The 17,897-nt window shown below is 42.4% G+C and overlaps 1 protein-coding gene across 2 annotated transcripts; it reads left to right on the forward strand.

Moving 5' to 3' along the window:
* The first annotated feature begins 1,367 nt into the window (after positions 1–1,367).
* GNMT (glycine N-methyltransferase) lies at positions 1,368–17,828 on the forward strand. 2 transcript variants are annotated; one of them, XM_020808344.3, is made up of 6 exons: positions 1,372–1,655; positions 4,703–4,830; positions 11,162–11,275; positions 14,014–14,156; positions 16,471–16,592; positions 17,270–17,828. In XM_020808344.3, exons 1-6 carry the CDS (start codon positions 1,450–1,452, stop codon positions 17,439–17,441), a joined length of 885 nt encoding a protein of 294 aa, XP_020664003.1. In that variant the 5' UTR covers positions 1,372–1,449; the 3' UTR covers positions 17,442–17,828. The 2 variants fall into 2 exon arrangements, with proteins under 2 accessions (XP_020664004.1, XP_020664003.1); XM_020808345.3 differs by lacking the exon at positions 16,471–16,592 and having other exon boundaries at positions 1,368–1,655.
* Positions 17,829–17,897: the final 69 nt, after the last annotated feature.

The following is a 17,897-nucleotide window of genomic DNA, read 5'->3' on the forward strand; positions in this document are numbered from 1 at the left end:
GATAGGACATTTTGTAGATTGCTCATTCACAGCTTTTGAACTGCGGTGCTGGAGGAAGCTCCTGAGAGTCCCCTGGACTGCAAGGAGAACAAACTTATCCATTCTAAAGGAAATCAACCCTGAGTGCTCACTGGAAGGACAGATGCTGAGACTGAGACTCCAATACTTTGGCCATCTGATGAGAAGAGAGGACTCCCTGGAAAAGACCCTGATGTTGGGAAAATGTGAAGACAAGAGAAGGGGACAACAGAGGACAAGGTGGTTGGACAGTGTCATTGAAGCTGCCAACATGAATTTGACCCATTGGAAGACAGGAGGGCCTGGCATGCTCTGGTCCATGGGGTCACAAAGAGTCGGACACAACTAAACGACTAAACAACAACATTCATACGGTTGCCATAAGTTGGAACATAACTTTAACATGATGTCACCATGAGCTGGTATAGCTCAGTAGGTTGGAGCTCCTGGAATGTAAATCTCCACAGTGGTCACATGGAACATGTGTGGTTGACAGGTTGCACACTACTGAGGTACCCTTGGGCCAGGTGTGCAACCCCCAAGCATCCACAGGAGGAGGCACTGTTGAGCTCCTTGAGTCTTTACCCCTAGAAAACCCAGGGAGAGCTGTCATTATATTGTAATTGACTTGAGGCAAGCAATAATCAGGTCCTATCACCTTTCAGTCCCCTTTTTACAGGCCAAACACCCTCAACCCTCTCAACTGTTCTCTTCAAAGGATCTGTTTCCCTCAATGTAATTTTATTATGTGTCTGAGGAAGTGAAATTTGATCCTGGAAAATACACTCTGAAGTAAAAGGCAAAACGGAAAGAAAACGGGGAAAAAATTAAAAACACGTTGTGGCACTTTAAAGACGATCTGCTATCATTTAATGTGAGCTTTCGTTGACAAGTCCATTTCCTCAGGCGAAATAAAACGCTGGAAGTCCCTCAGTCTGTTTTTCTTTGCGCTACTTTTCTTTTGTAGCGCGAACCCACGAAGAGGGGCTGCTGCTTTTTGGCATTTATGAGACCTCCAAATGTTACACAACCATGAAAACCCATCGTTTCGACACAGGTTGGGAAAAACAACCGGGTGCTGCCGAGGGGCGCGTTCAGGTCCTGCCTACCAGCTGTCAGAGGCAGGAGGCTGCCCATTCTTGGAAGCGGTAAAGAGGTGGGCGGGAAGCCTCCTTTCGCTTGGACGCGGCGCCTCAGGGGCTGAGGGGAAGACGCCTCCTCTGGGTGGGGGCGGGGCGAGCGAGCAGGTGGGTGTGTCCCTGGTCCCGCTCTTTGATTGGCCAGCTGCGATCGGAGGGGCGGGGCCTCGTCGGGCAGGAGCCTCGCGGGCTATACCGGCTGCCTGCCTGCCAGGCTGTTGTTCAGAACCGCCGGCAGCAGCCGAGGCGCGCGGTGGTGGTCACTGCCTTCTCCTCCTCCTCCTCTCCCGCCATGGTGGACAGTATCTATCGGACCCGCTCGCTGGGCGTGGCGGCCGAGGGGCTGCCGGACCAGTACGCCGACGGCCGGGCGGCTCGCGTCTGGCAGCTCTACATCGGCGACACGCGGAGCCGCACGGCCGAGTACAAGAACTGGCTGGTGTCGCTGCTGCGGGGCCAGCGCTGCAAGACGGTGCTCGACGTGGCCTGCGGCACCGGGTGAGTCGGGAGGAGCAGGCAGGCAGGCAGGCAGGCAAGAGCCCCGGCAGAGGAGGCCTCGGGGCCGGCTCCAACGCTTGCGGGTTTCTGTGCGAGAGCATCGGCCTCGTGTTTTAAAGCTTGGCTCTATTCCGTGATAACGAATCCGGAAGAACAGCCGCTCCCTTTGTGGGGGACTCCCTTCCCCTCTCCCGGGGCTCTCAAGGCACACAACACACCTGGTCCCGCCTCCCCCGCCCCTACAAGTTGATGGCAGCAAGGAGGCGGGCGCCTTGCATCAGCCGGACGGGCTCCTTCGTGCCGTGATCGGCGGGTGTGTGTGTGTGTGTGTCTTCAATTCGGGCTCCTTCCCTCTTCTGTTCATGCGGGGATGGGGAAGATCGGGGGGGGGGGCACCGGTTCGGCTTCTTCATTGTCGTCTCTTTCCTTTCACTTTCTCTTACTCCACAAAAGAACAGAAAGCTGACACCGGGAGGTGCGGTCGTTCAGTGAGGCTGTGGCCATTTATATCCCTGTCCAAACCCACCCACCCCAAAATTTATTTCAGATAGAATCAGAAAGGTGGATTAAAGCTGGATCCGTGTTTAGTACTGTACTTTTTAGACTGGACCCATTGGAGTCAATAGGATCTGAGAGGAGTGAATCAAAACAATTGGACCCAATGGGGAGGAAAAATCTCGCTTGTAGTTTGCAGATGGAGCCACTTCCTTTAATATCAGCCCGTTTTGTTTTATCAGTGGGTTAGGTTAGAGGTAAATATCTTGCTGTTATTTTAGTGACTTTGTTAGAATTGTTTTAGGCATCAAAATATATACGGCTTAGGGCCTTCTGGAACATTTCTCCTTGCACTTGTTACTATTTAAAACAGCAACATCTATAGATGCCAGAAAAGTTACCACTAGAAACTCAGCATTTTTTTTTATTGTGACCTCTTATCCTTGGAACAACTACTAGAAGTTCACCAGGTGTCCTCCTTCCCAGGTTTTAAGAAGCCACTTAAAACCCAGCTCTTTAAAGCTGCCTTTTATTAAATGTGTGCTCTTTGATGTCCAACTGTGGTTTAAATCTCAACTTAAATCAGATTTGGTGAGTTATGTGGTTTTATAGTATCATTTATTCTTTGTTAATGTTTGCAATTGGCATGACATTATTTGTAGTCTGTATGTGTTGGTTGTCCTGGAAAGTGTGTATCACGCTATTGGACGGCCCAGAGAGTGCATATAAGATAGATGGATGGACAGATAAAGGCTAAAGCCCCAGTGAATTGTGCAGATCTGTGAGAAGGGCTGGCTCCAACCTGCCACAGTCTTCAAAACAAATCTTCGTTGTTCAGTTGTCTGGTGTTAATTACCTTGAGATGTGATGAAATAGGGCCAATTGCCTCCAGAGGTGGTGAGTGCTCCAACATTCAAGAGAAATTTAGACAAAAGAGCTGGCAGATATCCTTTGATTTGGATTCCTGCACTGAGCAGGGGGTTGGACTGGATGGCCTTAAAGGCCCCATCCAACTTCATGATTCTGTGATTCTAAAGTGGTCTGAATCTCTGTGTGAAGAAACAGCCTCGTAAAAGGAGAAACATGTCCTAGGCTCGTGATAGACAATCCCAGCGTGTGTGCCATTGGGGAATATAATAAAATAAACCTTCCCCCTTTTTTCATACACCACACCGTCAGTCTGTCTCTTCTAAGAGAACTTTTGCCACCTCTGTTGTGTAAATATGTTTGTGAGAATTTTTTTTTCTCAAAAGTCTTCCCCGATTAGAGACATGTTTTTGATTGATTAACACTTACTTGATCAACTGTTCCAGCCTTGCTGGGGATGGATATGTAGATATTTAGCAGGAAACTGCTTTTTGTTTCCCATGTCCTGCATGGCAGTCCCCACTTCTCCCCTGCTGTGCCCGAATGTGAGGATGTAAAATGGGGAGGTTCCAAGAGCATCCCAGGTCTGTGTAAACCAGCGCTTGTTTCCTATCCTTGTTTCCTATCTATTCCTGACGAGGTCTTGAAAGTGTCTATCTTGTCCGTTCACTGTTTTAAAGTTTGATGAGGTTAAATGTTGGCTAGAATCCTATTGCCGTTCAAGTTTACTCTTTAATCCAGGGGAACTGTGGAAATCTTGGTCACAAATTGCTGCTCACTAATGAGATGCTGGCTGCGTTCCTGGGTGTGTGCCTGCTTGTGTGATATGCTGTGCACATGGCAACACAACCAATATCTTGTTAATGACTGGCAATCTCAATTGAAGACATTAATGATTTATTTTATGGAAGCATAAAATCATCAGTAGGATTTTCTGGTGTCCTGCACAAATGGGTGTGGATTTCTACAGCTAGAAGGACCGAGACTGTAATTATTATAACATAATGGAACTTTTCCCTTCCATCATGGTAGGGATTTGTGCACATGCTAGTCTTCTGCACGTTGGTGTGCTAATTTGCCTAGCATGTGTTAAGCCATGGAAAACAGACCTGCAAAAACCAATGTAGTCTTGCTGCCTAGATAAATTTGTTCCAAGTCCTTAAAAGCAACTTACAGCTGAGAAACATGTGTGAATCCTTGCCCTCAAGTGGGGCTGGGCAATCTGGCACTCTAGATGTTGTTGGATTACAACTCCCATCAGCCTTAGCCAGCATAACCTGTTGTGAGGGATGATGAGAATTGTAGTCAGCAACACATAGAAGGCAACTGATTTCCATCTCTATTGTAAAGATAATTTTAAAAAACATAATTTTGTGATAAGGAGAAAACATACAATATAGATCCTTCCCCCATATTAATGTTCACTGATGTGGGAAAATACTGGCTTTTCCCTATCTCTTTTCTATGAATTGTGATGGATAATCATATAGTTCATATTTATGATTATGAGGGCAGTATTAGAAGATCACAGTTGGTCTTACTTAATTAAATCGGTGTACGTTCAGATGGAATGAGTTCTTTAGGATGTTCCTTCTCCCATGTCTGTGTAAATTAATCTGAGAAAAACTTTATTCCTGGTTTAATTCCTCTGGTGACATAGCCATCTCTCTCTGTTTCTGGTGCAGTGTGGATTCCATCATGCTGGTTGAGGAAGGATTTAAAGTCACCAGCGTGGACGCCAGTGACAAGATGCTCAAATATGCCTTGAAGGAACGATGGAACCGCCGAAAAGAAGCGCCTTTTGATGACTGGGGTAATGTGGGATTTTGTTTGGACTGCCAACCAAATATTCCTGTCTGGGTCAGCATCTATTTCATATGTGATTAAATGTAAATATACTTGCTTATTTCTGAAAGCAAAGCTTGGGGGGAAATAGCCCTGCTGCCTGAGAGCTTTTGGGAGTTATCGTCCAAAACACTATCTTCTCAAGCTCTGATTAAAACCTCTTATAACATGGTTTCGCAGACGCATGAAATATGTGCAAGAGAACCCAACGTTTAATAACAGTAATAAAATATTTCTGTGACTGTCATAAAGACCCTCCATAAAAGTTCTAGGGCACTGCTAGAAAGGAGAGGGAACACCAACCATGCAGAAGGTAAGCCAGGCATTGTTCTGTTTCTATAAGGGGTCACCTGAAAAATCTATGTTACATTGTTTTAAGAGTTCCATTGTGAAATAAATGGTCTAGAGTAGTGGCTCCCAATCTTGGGTAGCCCAGGTATTCTTGGACTGCAGTTCCCAGAAGCCTTCACACTAGCTGTGCTTGCCAGGATTCCTTGGAGACCTGGGTTTCCCAAGGTTGAGAACCACTACTCTAGTTAAATCTTGGGAAGTCTACTTTCCTTCATCTGGTTAATTCTACACCAGTAGCTGACCATCCTAACATATATCACTCCATAAAACATACCCATGCCTAGTTCTGCTCTGTTTAAATAGGACAGGGTAGATTTAGAAACTCCTAATATCATACATGAGCTGTCTGGATAGTTCAGTGGTTTAAGTGTCTTGCTGCAGAGCCAGAGGTTGGGAGTTAAATTCTCCGCTGCGCCTCCTGCATGTAGAGCCAGCCTGTGTCACCTTGGGCAAGCTGCACAATCTCAGGCCTCCCCCCCCCCCCGAAGAAAAGAATGCTAAACCACTTCTGTGGATTCTCTACCGTGAAACCTCTGAAAAAAAGGTCACCATAAATCAGAATTGACTTGACGACACATGATTATTATTAATATCATACATAGAAAATTGTTTTGAACTCTTTCATTTTTGGTAAGATCAGCAAAACTCCAGATTTCTACACCAAAAATTAGCATTAGTATTGCCTTTGCCTTGAAGATATTTAGAATTGAGTGTAATGTACCTGCGTATGCAAAATTCAGAAGTCTGTTTAAAGATTTTAGACAGCTGCTGTCAGTTTGCTTGCTTCTCTTTATTTATATAACCCAAGCTCCTGTAGCTGAGAATGATAGGCCAGGATAACAAGATTTTACTTGTTCTAATAATTTTTGTGCAGTTGTTTCCTCTTACTGAACACTGCAACTCTGGATTTAGCATGACTAGGTCATGTTCTGCACAACAAGAGCCAAACTATCTTAGCGGTCTTCTCTGCCCAACTTGTGTTGTTGACAATAAAATCATGTCATCTGCATAGAGTAAAACATTTACAGATCTATTCAAAATCATGGGCATGTGGTCATCCTGGTTTTGCAAGACTTTAGCAGTGTTGTTTATATAAAAGTTAAAACAAAATGGGGCTAAAGTACAGCCTTGGAGAACACCTTCATAGGTTGGGGTCAGATCTGAGACAGCATAAGTAGGGCCAGTTTGGACCCTGAGACAGACAGATTCCAGCATTGAGAGCTTTCATTAAAAACAACAATCTCCAATCTATGTTTGGGTCGAGCATTTTCTTCCAGAGGTCTTGCCTGTTTATAGAGTCAAAGGCTGCACTAAGTTCAGTGAAAGTGGCAAAAAGCTGTGCACTTTCCTTCATAATATTTAGTTATCAGATGGTACAGAATGTAACAGTTATCCAAGGTACACCTGCACGTTCTGCCTGCTCTTTGGCCAACAAAGCATATTCTTCTGCCCAGTCCTCTGCTTTTTGTAAGTGATGTTTTGCATAGGTTTTCTTAGAATACTTTTATATCTTTCTTGAGTACTGGTACTTTTATGCTTAGGTTCCAGCCTTTAGGGACTCAGCTTGTATTGTTTATAAGCGAATATAAGTGAAACTCACCAGTTGTGGCAGAAAATCCTCCCCTGGTGCCTTATTACTCTTCACCAACTGCATAACTTAAATCTCAGAAGCAGGAGATCATGATGGAAAGGAACTGATATCTGGTGCCAAAGATTCCCTGCTGTTTGTTCATCTTTCAGCTTCATCATCTTTACAGAAGTTTGCATAAAAGTTTCCCATGATGAAGCTGATGTATCAAATGTAAATTTTATTTCTTTGCACTAAGTGCCAGAAGTTAAGTTGCATTTGTCTCTGCTGCTGCTACCTTGAGATCTGACCAACATTTTTATTGGAACTGAGATTTCTTAACTGAGTTTAGTTGTAATCCTGTCTCAATTACTTTGTTCCATAGGATCAGGTGCAACACATGTTCGGTGGATCTAGCTTCTTAGATTCCCTTCTTGCTTTATCAAACCATAAGGACTTCATGGGCTGTGTTTTGTTTCGCCTTGAGTTAGTTAAAATGGGTCTTGGGTGATCACTTAGATCTTTATATGTTTGCAATACTGAGTCAGCATTAGAATCAGACTTTAAAGTGATATTTCATAGTGACTTACCAATAGTTGAATTCTGAAAAGCATTTAGTTTGCCCACATTTAAATTCTGCTGTTTTCATCTCCTTTATGGATTAAGTTCTAGCTTCTGTCCTAACCATGCATCTGAAAACAAAACTGAGCTTAGATCTGACCCTGCTGCTAGCTTCACCACTATCCTCACTAGTGTTAACTGTTATCCCAGAGAATAAATAAACCTCCCTAGACTTAGCAATCAAGTTTGGAATTTGGTTGTGTTTCTGAGTCCATATCTTTCTTGGGATTCCCAGACTGCAGTGGTGACCAGGTTGGCCTTTAGTCAGATGAGACTTATCACTTAGCTTTGCTCCTACCTAGACGAGGGAGGTCTGAGGACATTGGTGCACACACTGGTGAAGTCCAAGATCAACTACTGTAACACTCTCTGTATGGGGCTTCCCTTGAGACTGCAGAAGGTTTAGAATGCGGCCACTAGGCTCGTGGTGGGTGTGAGTAAATTTGACCCGTCTTGGCTCACCTGCACGGGTTACCTGTGGTGTCCTGGGTCAAGTTCAAGGTTTTGGTGCTTATCTATAAAGCCTTTCACAGTTTGAGGTCCCATTACTTGTTGGAGCATTTTCCCCCCCAAAGAAGATCTAGCTGCACCACCAAATCCTCCCAGGACATACTTCTCCAGGTTGCTAAGCCAAAGGAGGCCAGGAAAACATCCACTAGAAGTTGAGGTGCCTTGGTTGGGGCACCAGCCCTTTGTCATTGCATCCTAGTCGAGCTGCGTCTGGCCCCCTCTTTGCCTACCTTTAAGAGGTTGGTCAAAACATGGCTCTTCAAAAGAGGCCTTTGATAGCAATCTCACATGAATCTGCCACTTGCCCTCCATGCTTTATTATATTCTTTCATTTGTGTTGTCTTAGTTTTTGTGATGCTCCAGTTGTGATTGTTATTTTTAATTTATTTATTGTTACTGTTTGATTAGTGTCATTTCTGTTCGATGTTCTTGATCGTTAATTGCCCAGAATAGAGACTTGCACTAATGGGGCAGTATAAAAGTTTATGAATTAAATGAATAACCTTCCCTCTGGAGACACAGATATAGTTGAGAATAATACCTGAATATGAACCACCACCACCCAAATAAAAAGGTAAAGGATATACAGTACTGTGTTAAGTTAACTGGAGCATGTCATCTGCAGCTCAGTAATATTATGCTAAATAAAATTAAATTAGCATTATTCATCTTTTTTATCTCTGCTTTGTTATTTTCGGGCACTTACCAAAATTGCCAAACTTCCAGACTGGATTTTGAAAGTTCCAATGAATAGTAAGGTGAGGAACAGGTTTCCTGTAAACAGGCTCAATGAAGTGGACAAGAGGAAATCTGTTTGCTTAGAAAGCAGGTTCCAACAACTTCAGCAGCAGGGAGCAAATGAAAATTTAAAAAATCAAGATGAGTTGTTTCGTTTTGAGTAAGCAACTTAAAACAAGATGGAGATGAAGCAGAAGGGTGCCTAGCAGCCACTCCCAGCCTGCAACTGGAACTCATGTGATGTATTGAATCTAATTGCAGTTTACTGCTGGATTTCAGCTTATGTGTCCTAATTACTAGGTACGGTGGGAGAGCCATGTCAGAAACTGGGGGAAAGATGATAATCTTGGAGCTGGAAGGGACCCTATGGATCATCAAGTCCAGCCCTTGTCAAGGAGTCACAGTGAGGAATTGAACTCCCAACTTCTGGTTCTGCAGCCAGATGCCTAAACCACTGAGCTATAAGGTGCTTAAGGAGACGCCTTGGCTTTCATTTAATTTAATGCCTTCATATATGATTAGAGCAGCAACCAAAATATGTACTAATTAATGAAGCTTGCTGTAACATCAACATTTAGGTAGATGTTGCAGGTCCATGGGAAAATCTGAATGTCAAACAGGAAAAGTCAGATGACTCTGGAAACTGGAAGGCAAAAGCTATAAAATCAGGCATACAGAGATCAGCAGAGCTGGCTAAGGAAGTAATTAACCCATTCCTGCAAAGTTCCTTCCTTCAGACAGAGAATCAAGTGTTCACAGATCAGCAGAGCTGAAAGTCTAATCCATTTTGTTCTGAGGCAGCCCCAAGGCTGACAAAGGTACAGACAGTAATGGAACCCACTTAGAGCCCTTGTTATGGCAGCTTTCTTTTGCCCTTACACTGATTAGCCACAACATTAAAACCACCTGCCTAATATAATGCAGGTCCTTGTGCTGCCAAAAAAGCTCTGATGCTTTGCAGCACGAACTCCACAAGACCTCTGGATGTGTCCTGTGGTATCTGACACCAAGACAATTAGCAGTAGTCCTGCAAGTTGCAAGGTGGGACCTCCATGGATTGGATCTTTTAGCTTGCCCATATTTCCTGCTTCCAACACATTAAATTCAACTGACTGTTCATCTGCTCCCTAGTATATCCCACCCTTTGACAGGTCCCATTGTAACAATATAATCAATACTATTCATTTCATATGTCAATAGTATAATGTTATGGCCGATCAGTGTAATTTGACACAACTGTGCCATACACAGCAAGCTGTATTGTTTTAATGGGGACTCAGGACCAAACTACAGTACCTGTATATGATACATTGAGAGTGCAGTTTCACATTGAAAAACACTTGTTTTTGTATCAGGTTTAGCATGTTTAAAACCGATTTTCAAAATTTCAACTACACAGTGCCACAGGTAAGCGGTTGGTCTTCATCAGGGATCTTGTCCGTCTTCCATAGTTGTGTATATATAATTCTAGCCGCCGTAATGATATGAATCATTACAATTTTTTTATGTTCATCCATATTTTGTTGAATCATAGACAGTAGAAATGTTTCTGGTTTCAGCTCAAGATTAACTAACATTGTTTGTGATATAAATGCACATACGCTACCCCAATAACTTCTTACTTTCTTACATGTCTGCCACATATATAAAAAAGATTCCCTTTCTTCATTACATTTCCAACAAATATTGGATACTTTATACATTTTAGACAAATTTTATCAGGAGTTAAGTACCACCTATAAAACATTTTATATACGTTTTCTTTAAGTGTTATTGACTTTGTAATCCTAACATTAATCTTCTGTAATTTTTCCCATTCTACCAAAGGAATTTCTGAACCAATATTCTGAGCCCATCTCACCATACAATCTTTTATTATCTCATTTTCTGTTTGTCTAACCAATAAGTAATTATAGATTTTTTTAAATTAAGGAAGTGCAGATTTATTTTGAAGGAAAGCGTGGTTTTGATTGTAAAGCAAGGTTTTTAATCAAATGCGAAGAGGCTATTTATTTCAGCTCACTTGTGAAATAGTTTTGGCATATGTGAACAGAGTAAATTGTGTCTGTGGGGTTTGTCAAGAACTAGATGTCAAGATCATGGGTTGCAGGCGGCAGGGTAGTGGGGGAAGGGTATAAATATCTTCAAGATAAAAAAAAATTAAGTGCCATATTGTATTAAGCACTTACGCAGTGCAGTGGTATATTTGAAGAGCACAATATAATTGCTAGAGCTTGAATTGAATTGAATCTAAAGACTTAATTTTTGGATGACAGCAACCACTTCCATGTGCACAGCGTGCTTTTTCTGTTCTGCCATTATCAGTACTTTGTGCATTTAACTTCCCTCTGGCCTCACGATTTACAGTTTCACCATACATCCCATGCATATATGTATACACCTGAAATTCTGCACCATCACTCCCTGAATCTCCTTGAAAGCTCATGCTACAATAAATGTGTTACTTGTCACAATAGCAAATGGCCCCAACTATGGTTTTTTTGTTCCACAGTCATTGAGGAGGCAAACTGGCTCACTCTGCCACAAGACCTACAGAAGCCGGGTGAGGGCTTTGATGCTGTCATCTGCTTGGGAAACTCTTTTGCACATCTCCCAGATTTTAAAGGTGAGTGTCACAGGGCATGATGAAGAAAGAACAAGGAGAAAGAACTCTTATCCTAGCTGTCAATCTTTAAGAGTGAAGCAGGGTTTTAAGATCTCATTAAAATTTAACACCAGATTGGTTAAGGCAGCCTTTCTCAATCCTGTCCTCTCCAGAAAGGTTGGACTTCCATAATTCCATGAGCTAGCTACCATGTTTCCCCCAAAATAAGACAGGTTCTTATATTAATTTTTGCACATTTAGTTAGGGCTTATTTTCAGGGGATGTTTTATTTTTTTCATGTACAGCCATCTACATTTATTCAAATACAGTCATGTCATCATCTTCTGGTTGCTGCATAAAGGTGGAGGGCGGGGTTTCACTTAACTGGGTCTTATTTTGGGGGCAGAGCTTATATTAGGAGCATCCTGAAAAATCATACTAGGGCTTATTTTCAGGTTAGGTCTTATTTTCAGAAAAACAGGGCAGTTGAACAGTAAGAAGACAAAAATTGTGATTACAGAGGAACTACACATCTTTAGCGTCAACAACGAAGAAATTGAAATAGTGATTTTGTATACTTTGGTACAATCATCAATCCAAATGGAGATTGTCACCAAGAAATCAGAAGATGACTGAGAGTTGGAAGGGCAGCAATGAAAGAGTTAGAAAAGGTCATCAAGTGTAAGGATGTATCACTGGAGACCAAGACCAGGATCATCCACACTCTTGTATGGGTGTGAAAGCTGGACAATTAAAAAAGCTGATGGGAAAAAAGGATTTGTTTTAAATGCACTGCTGGTGGAGAACTTTGCAGATGCATTGGACTGCCAGAAAGACAAACGAGTGGGTCCTAGGTCAAATCAAGCCTGAAATGAGTTTGGAGGCAAAAATGTTGAAGCTGAGGCTGTCCTACTTTGGGCACATCACAAGGTGCCAAGATTCTCTGGAAAAGACAATAATGCTGAGAAAGCTGGAGGGCAGAAGGAAAAGAGGATGATTGAATATGAGATAGTCTGACTCCCTAAAGGAAACCACAGGTGTGAGTCTGCAGGAGCAGAGCAGGGCTGTCGAGGACAGGAGATTTGGGAAATTGCTTATACATAGGGTTGCTACAAATTGGAGGCGACTTGATGGTATGTATCAACAGCAGCAACAGCTGTGGAGATTATGGTGGGAAACATTGGATTAAGGCCTTAAAGACACTTCCAGTCTGCAACTGCTGAATAAGAAGAAGAAGGAAGGGGTCAGTGAATATGACCAGGACATTCATTTAGGCTTATAGCCCAACCAAATCAATAGAAACAACTTTTCAGCATCAGCACTATATTATATGGTACAATGGGGAAAAGAGTTAGATGGAGATGATGTCTCACTGTAAATCTACTGAAGAGGAATTTATTATTTTATAGCATTATTACTGATCATGGTTCTTTACAGAGATAGGTTCATACCATTAAAATCTTACAATGTAGTGATGATGACAAGAAAAGATGCAGGATAGTAGTGAATGAGCACGAGCAAGTGCAGTAACATTTACACATCAATGCAGGCTTTTGAGGGATTTGAAAAGGAGGGGAACTGCATCATACAGCTGCTGCAGGGGCTGTAGATCTATGAAGCAAGAAAAGACCAGTCAGAAAGGTAGAAAGATGCCGAAGTGGCAGAGCACTCAAAGGTATAGAACAAAAGACGAGGCCAGAAAGATTTGGTAAGATGTGATGAGCAGTAGACTTTGTCCCAACTCATGCCTGCTTTTAACACATTGCTCCTTTCATGGTATCTTTTTCTAAACCAGATGTGGGGAATCTTTGGTCCACCAGATGTTTGGGGCTATTTCTATGCTCTCTGTACTGTCAGTCACACTGGCTCAGGCTTCTAGAAGGCTGGAATATCAGGCAGACCAGAAGTTCCTTATCTAGTTTAGGTAATTGGAGAGTTGTAGTGAGTACCTTACGCAGCATACCGTCCTGCTGACTTTTCAGGTTTTCCAAGTTCTTTTATCATCTTGCTCATTTCATTGGCAATTTCCTGGCACTCTCAGATTGGAAGCTGTGTACTGTAAGGAATTCTTTGTTTCTCAGTACGGCCCCACCTCCAAGTCCAGGTTTACCCACACATGTATATATGATAAGCAGATGGCAAAGGTCATGTACTGTGTAGAATGTCAGTCATCTGTGGCAATCATAGCTGTCTTGAAGTTATTATGTACAGTTCTGTTTATCTAAAATGTACTGATACTGTTTTTCTATTAAAGAAGCAATTTATTGAATTTTTAATATAAATAAACCAAATTTGCAAGGAAAAACTAGATGGAAATCAGCAGTACATGTAACAAAACAACTAATTAATAGCAGAACAAAAAGAGGATAGATCTCAATCTGTCCTCAGATGCTAATGAAGGAAAAATGACTAATCATTCTGCCAGGGGCTACCACAGATAAGGCCATTCTTCACATGGACTCCATTTACAGTAGTCTCTTTGGTAAGCCCTCATGATTAGGACCTCAGTATGGTAGTTGAAGTAGGGTCCTTAAAAGCTCTCAAGACCTAGAAGTAGTGACCCACTTAGAACGGACTTTGAGGCACTAATCCAGAGCCTGCCTTGGCAAAATGAGCAGAAAACCAGGCTTTCCACATTTTGAAGTAGAGTAAAACAGCTTGCTATTTAAAGAGAGATGGCTCTTTAAGGCTTATATGATGGATACAGGTGTCTCAGTGGGACAGGAAGGAATTAAACTTCTTCTTTTTGGTATTTCTAGGTGACCAGGCTGTTCACAAACAGGCCCTTAAGAACATAGCCAGCATGGTACGTCCAGGTGGCATTTTTGTCATTGACCACCGTAACTATGACTACATTTTGGAAACGGGCTGTGCTCCTCCTGGGAAGAACATCTACTACAAGGTATTGCCAGAAATAAGCTGCTGGAAGGAAGGTGAAACTCATAATGGAGTTTTCATAGCTTTTTGACAATAATTTTGACAGAGAACATGCTGCACTACTACTTGAGATAATGCTGCATACTTGAAGGTGCTTCTATGCCAAAATGAAACTACAGTGGTGCCTCGCTTAGTGATTGCTTTATTTAACGATGTATTCGCTTAGCGATGAGGTTTTTGGAGCGATCTTGCGCTCCGTTTAGTGATGTTTCCTATGGGGAAATTTCGCATAGCAATGTTCGGGACCATGCCTCGTATAGCGATGACAGTTTGGGTACCCCTGTTTCGCTTAGCGATGTCCATTTTCGCTATTTTTAAAGTGTCTTAAAATGTTCAAAAACTGTTTAAAATGCTTGGAATCATTAGTGCACCTTGTAAAACCTTTGCAAACTTAATTTGGCTTTGTTCTGTCTTCGTTAATTTTTGGTGAATTCCCCCCCCCCCCCATTGGAATGCCTTGACAGCTGTCAAGCCTACAGTTCAATGCATTTCAATGGGGGGAGAAAAAATTCACCAAAAATTAACGAAGACGCGGAACAAAGCCAAATTAAGTTTGCAAAGGTTTTACAGGGTGCACTAACGATTCCAAACATTTTAAACAGTTTTTGAACATTTTAAGACACTTTAAAAATAGCGAAAACGGACATGTCAAAACCATTGAAATGCATTGAAACCTATTCAATGCATTCCAATGGGGGAACCGTGTTTCGCTTAGCGATGTTCCTATGGCGATTTTCACTTAAGGATGGTAATCCGTTCCCATTGGAACGGATTATCCGGTTTTCAATGCATTCCTATGGGAAATGGTGTTTTGCTTAGCGATGTTTTCCCATAGCGATTTTTTTTGAACCAATTAACATCGCTAAGCGAGGCACCACTGTACCTCTCCCCACAAGTGCAAAGGGAACATATCAGGGAGAACCATCTAGCTTGGCTGGTAGTGAGTTTTACAGGTGAAGGTACACTTGAGACATAGCATTTTGCCTCTGCTTTCCAAGAAAGGATAATCTCTTGAGATCTATATTGTATTCACTTAGTGTTTGAAGTCTGTTGGGACTTCCAAACAAGACTGCGCTATCTGCCTGATTGCAATAGATAATACTGGGCTAGACAGACATACAGTCTGACCTGGCACAAATCTTTCTGTGCACCTGTGCTTTAGTTCCGCAGTTACCTCAGTTCACAGAACTGTGGTCCAATCTTGTTCCCAAAGGCAAGGCCATCACTTTTCAACTTCTCAATAATGACTGTATGCCGTAAAGTCATTTATGACTTATGACAACCCTTTTCATTGTTTTCTAGGTAGACAGTACTCTAAGTGGTTTACTATTCTCTTCTTCTGGGGGGGGGCACCCTGGGACTGTGCAGCTTGCTCATGGCTACACAGGTTGGCTCTTCCCACAGGAGGTACAGTGGGGAATTGAACTGCCAACCTCTGGCTCTGCAGCCAGGTACCTGATCAGGTCAATTAAGACCATATCTAGAGGACTATTAGATTATAGTAAATGATACTATAATATAGATTAAGGATAAACCATTCAAAGAAGAAAATCAAGCACACACATGAGCAGCAGAGAATTTCTATCATAGTCAACTGTGCTAAGTGGAAGCAGATTATTTGGATTCAAAATGGAATCTTTTTTACGAAGATCTAGCATGACAGCTCAGATGTTCCTCTTCGCTGTTGTTATTGTTGTTGTCGTTATCAGCGGTGGCAGCAATGCCTAGGTTTCTGTTGACATTCTGCTGAGGTTTCAGTTAGGTTCTATAGAATGCTACCTGCTTTTTTCCCAAGGAGAGGCTGATTATGGTATAGATTTATTAAAGGTACAGGTCATCTTTATTGGAAGGCCAGCTCTGGGAGCAAACTAAATGAACAGAGGGAGAAGTCGGGTCAGATGTCATCCTTGCCTGATTTCATAAGCTAAGCGGGGTCAGGCCTGGTTAGCACCTGGAGACCCTTAGATAAGACCAGAGGTCTTCAGGTAGAATGAAGGATGCTTGAAACCCAAGAGCTCTGCTGCCAGTCAGAGCTGGGAGTACCTGGACCAAAGGTTTGACTGAGCACAAGGCAGCTTCCGAGGCTTCTGTGGATGTGCTCATGTGTATCTGGTTTGTATGAATCGGAACAGAGAGGAGGTGGGATTCTGTGGGGCAGAAGTGTTAACCTGTGACTGGGATAAGGCAGTGGGAAGATTAGGTATGAGGAAGAAGCCAGGGAAGCTTCGAATTGGGGAATTAAATAAAAACTGGAGGTTCATTCTCTGCCTGTTTCCCAGAGTGACTTAACCAAGGACATCACTACATCAGTACTCCTTGTGAACAACAAACCAAATATGGTGACATTGGACTACACACTGCAGGTCCCACCTGAAGGAAATGATGGAAGTCCAGAACTAAGGTGCTTTTCCCTCTAAGATCATCATGGGTCATTCAGAGGTTTTAGTTTGATAGCAGATATGCCATTTGGTATAAGGTCAAAGAAAGCTGACAGGTGCCTAAGATAAGTGATGAACGTGTAGGAATCTACCTATAGCTTTGAGATCAGCCTTCAAGGTCTCTGCTGCCAGGCCCACTACTAAGGAGAAACAATGTGATCATGTAATGGCTAAGATATCAGGTCTGGACTTGAAAGCAGGTTCTAATGGCCACAGAGCCATGGAAGTTACTGGGTGACCTTAGGCCTATCACTCTTGGCTTGGTTTATTTATTTGTATTTATTGTTATAGTTTTATGCTGCCTTTCCACTAAAACAGTACTTAAAATGATTAACACCACTTTAAACAAGTTAAAAATATTAAACAAAACATTAATCATCAGTAAACGTTGATAAAAAGAGAAAACAATAGGCCTTGAAGGAAAGGCAGGATATGTTAACAAATAAGTAAAATGAATAATAAACAAGTCATCTTGATCGGTATAATGGCCACAAGGCCTAGGCTGATGGGAGATGTAGTCCACATCTGGACAGCACAAAGCTGGGGGAATGCTGATCACAAGACACTGTGAGCAGGTGTGCAGTCTCTCTCATACAATTTAAGTGAATAACTTTATTTATTTATTTTAATTTCTCACCAGTCAATTCCGCCTCTCTTACTATCCTCACCTCCTGGAGCCTTTCACAGAACTGCTGAAAAAATCTATACAAGGCCCATGCGAACACACCGTCCTAGGTGACTTCAAGCCTTACAAACCAGGCCAGCAATACATCCCCTGTTATTTCATCCATGTGGTGAAGAAAACCGGCTGAGAATCATGCTGCAAGGCTACTCCAGCAGGCCGACAATTTCTCTTCTGCCGCTGGAATGCCAGTGAGGCGGAAACCGTGAATGTGCATAGGAGCTGTGTAAACCAAAAAAAAAAAAAAAAAAAGGAGAACTGGAAAGCGTTCCTTCCCTCATCATCCTCTTTCTCCCAAAGGGTCCAATCTAGATGTAATCTGCTTCAGGGATTGGAGGACCTTTTGCTCAAATCACTGACCTGAGGGAAGGTGATAGGGATGGTTTGCTCTGCATCTGAATTGCATGCAAAGTTGCATTGCTTGTATACTTTGCTGTTTCTTGGTCCTTTTCTTCTGTCTCTATTGCTGAAATCGCTTGGAGAATTTGCCTCAATATACAAGAGAATTTACTCATGACTACAATTGTGTGTTTTCTTTGGGGACTGGGAGAGTAAGACAAGATATAGAAAGATTTCTTTTTCCCTT

This window comes from Pogona vitticeps, chromosome 1, assembly GCF_051106095.1.
Source record: "Pogona vitticeps strain Pit_001003342236 chromosome 1, PviZW2.1, whole genome shotgun sequence".
In the NCBI taxonomy this organism is placed as follows: Eukaryota; Metazoa; Chordata; class Lepidosauria; order Squamata; family Agamidae; genus Pogona; species Pogona vitticeps.

Bases quoted from the DNA above. Each gene is read 5' to 3' on its own strand.
- GNMT (XM_020808344.3), top strand. From the start codon at position 1,450: ATGGTGGACAGTATCTATCGGACCCGCTCGCTGGGCGTGGCGGCCGAG. The intron at 11,276-14,013 runs GTGAGTGTCACA...TGGTATTTCTAG, and splicing joins ACATCTCCCAGATTTTAAAG to GTGACCAGGCTGTTCACAAA. The intron at 16,593-17,269 runs GTGCTTTTCCCT...ATTTCTCACCAG, and splicing joins GATGGAAGTCCAGAACTAAG to TCAATTCCGCCTCTCTTACT.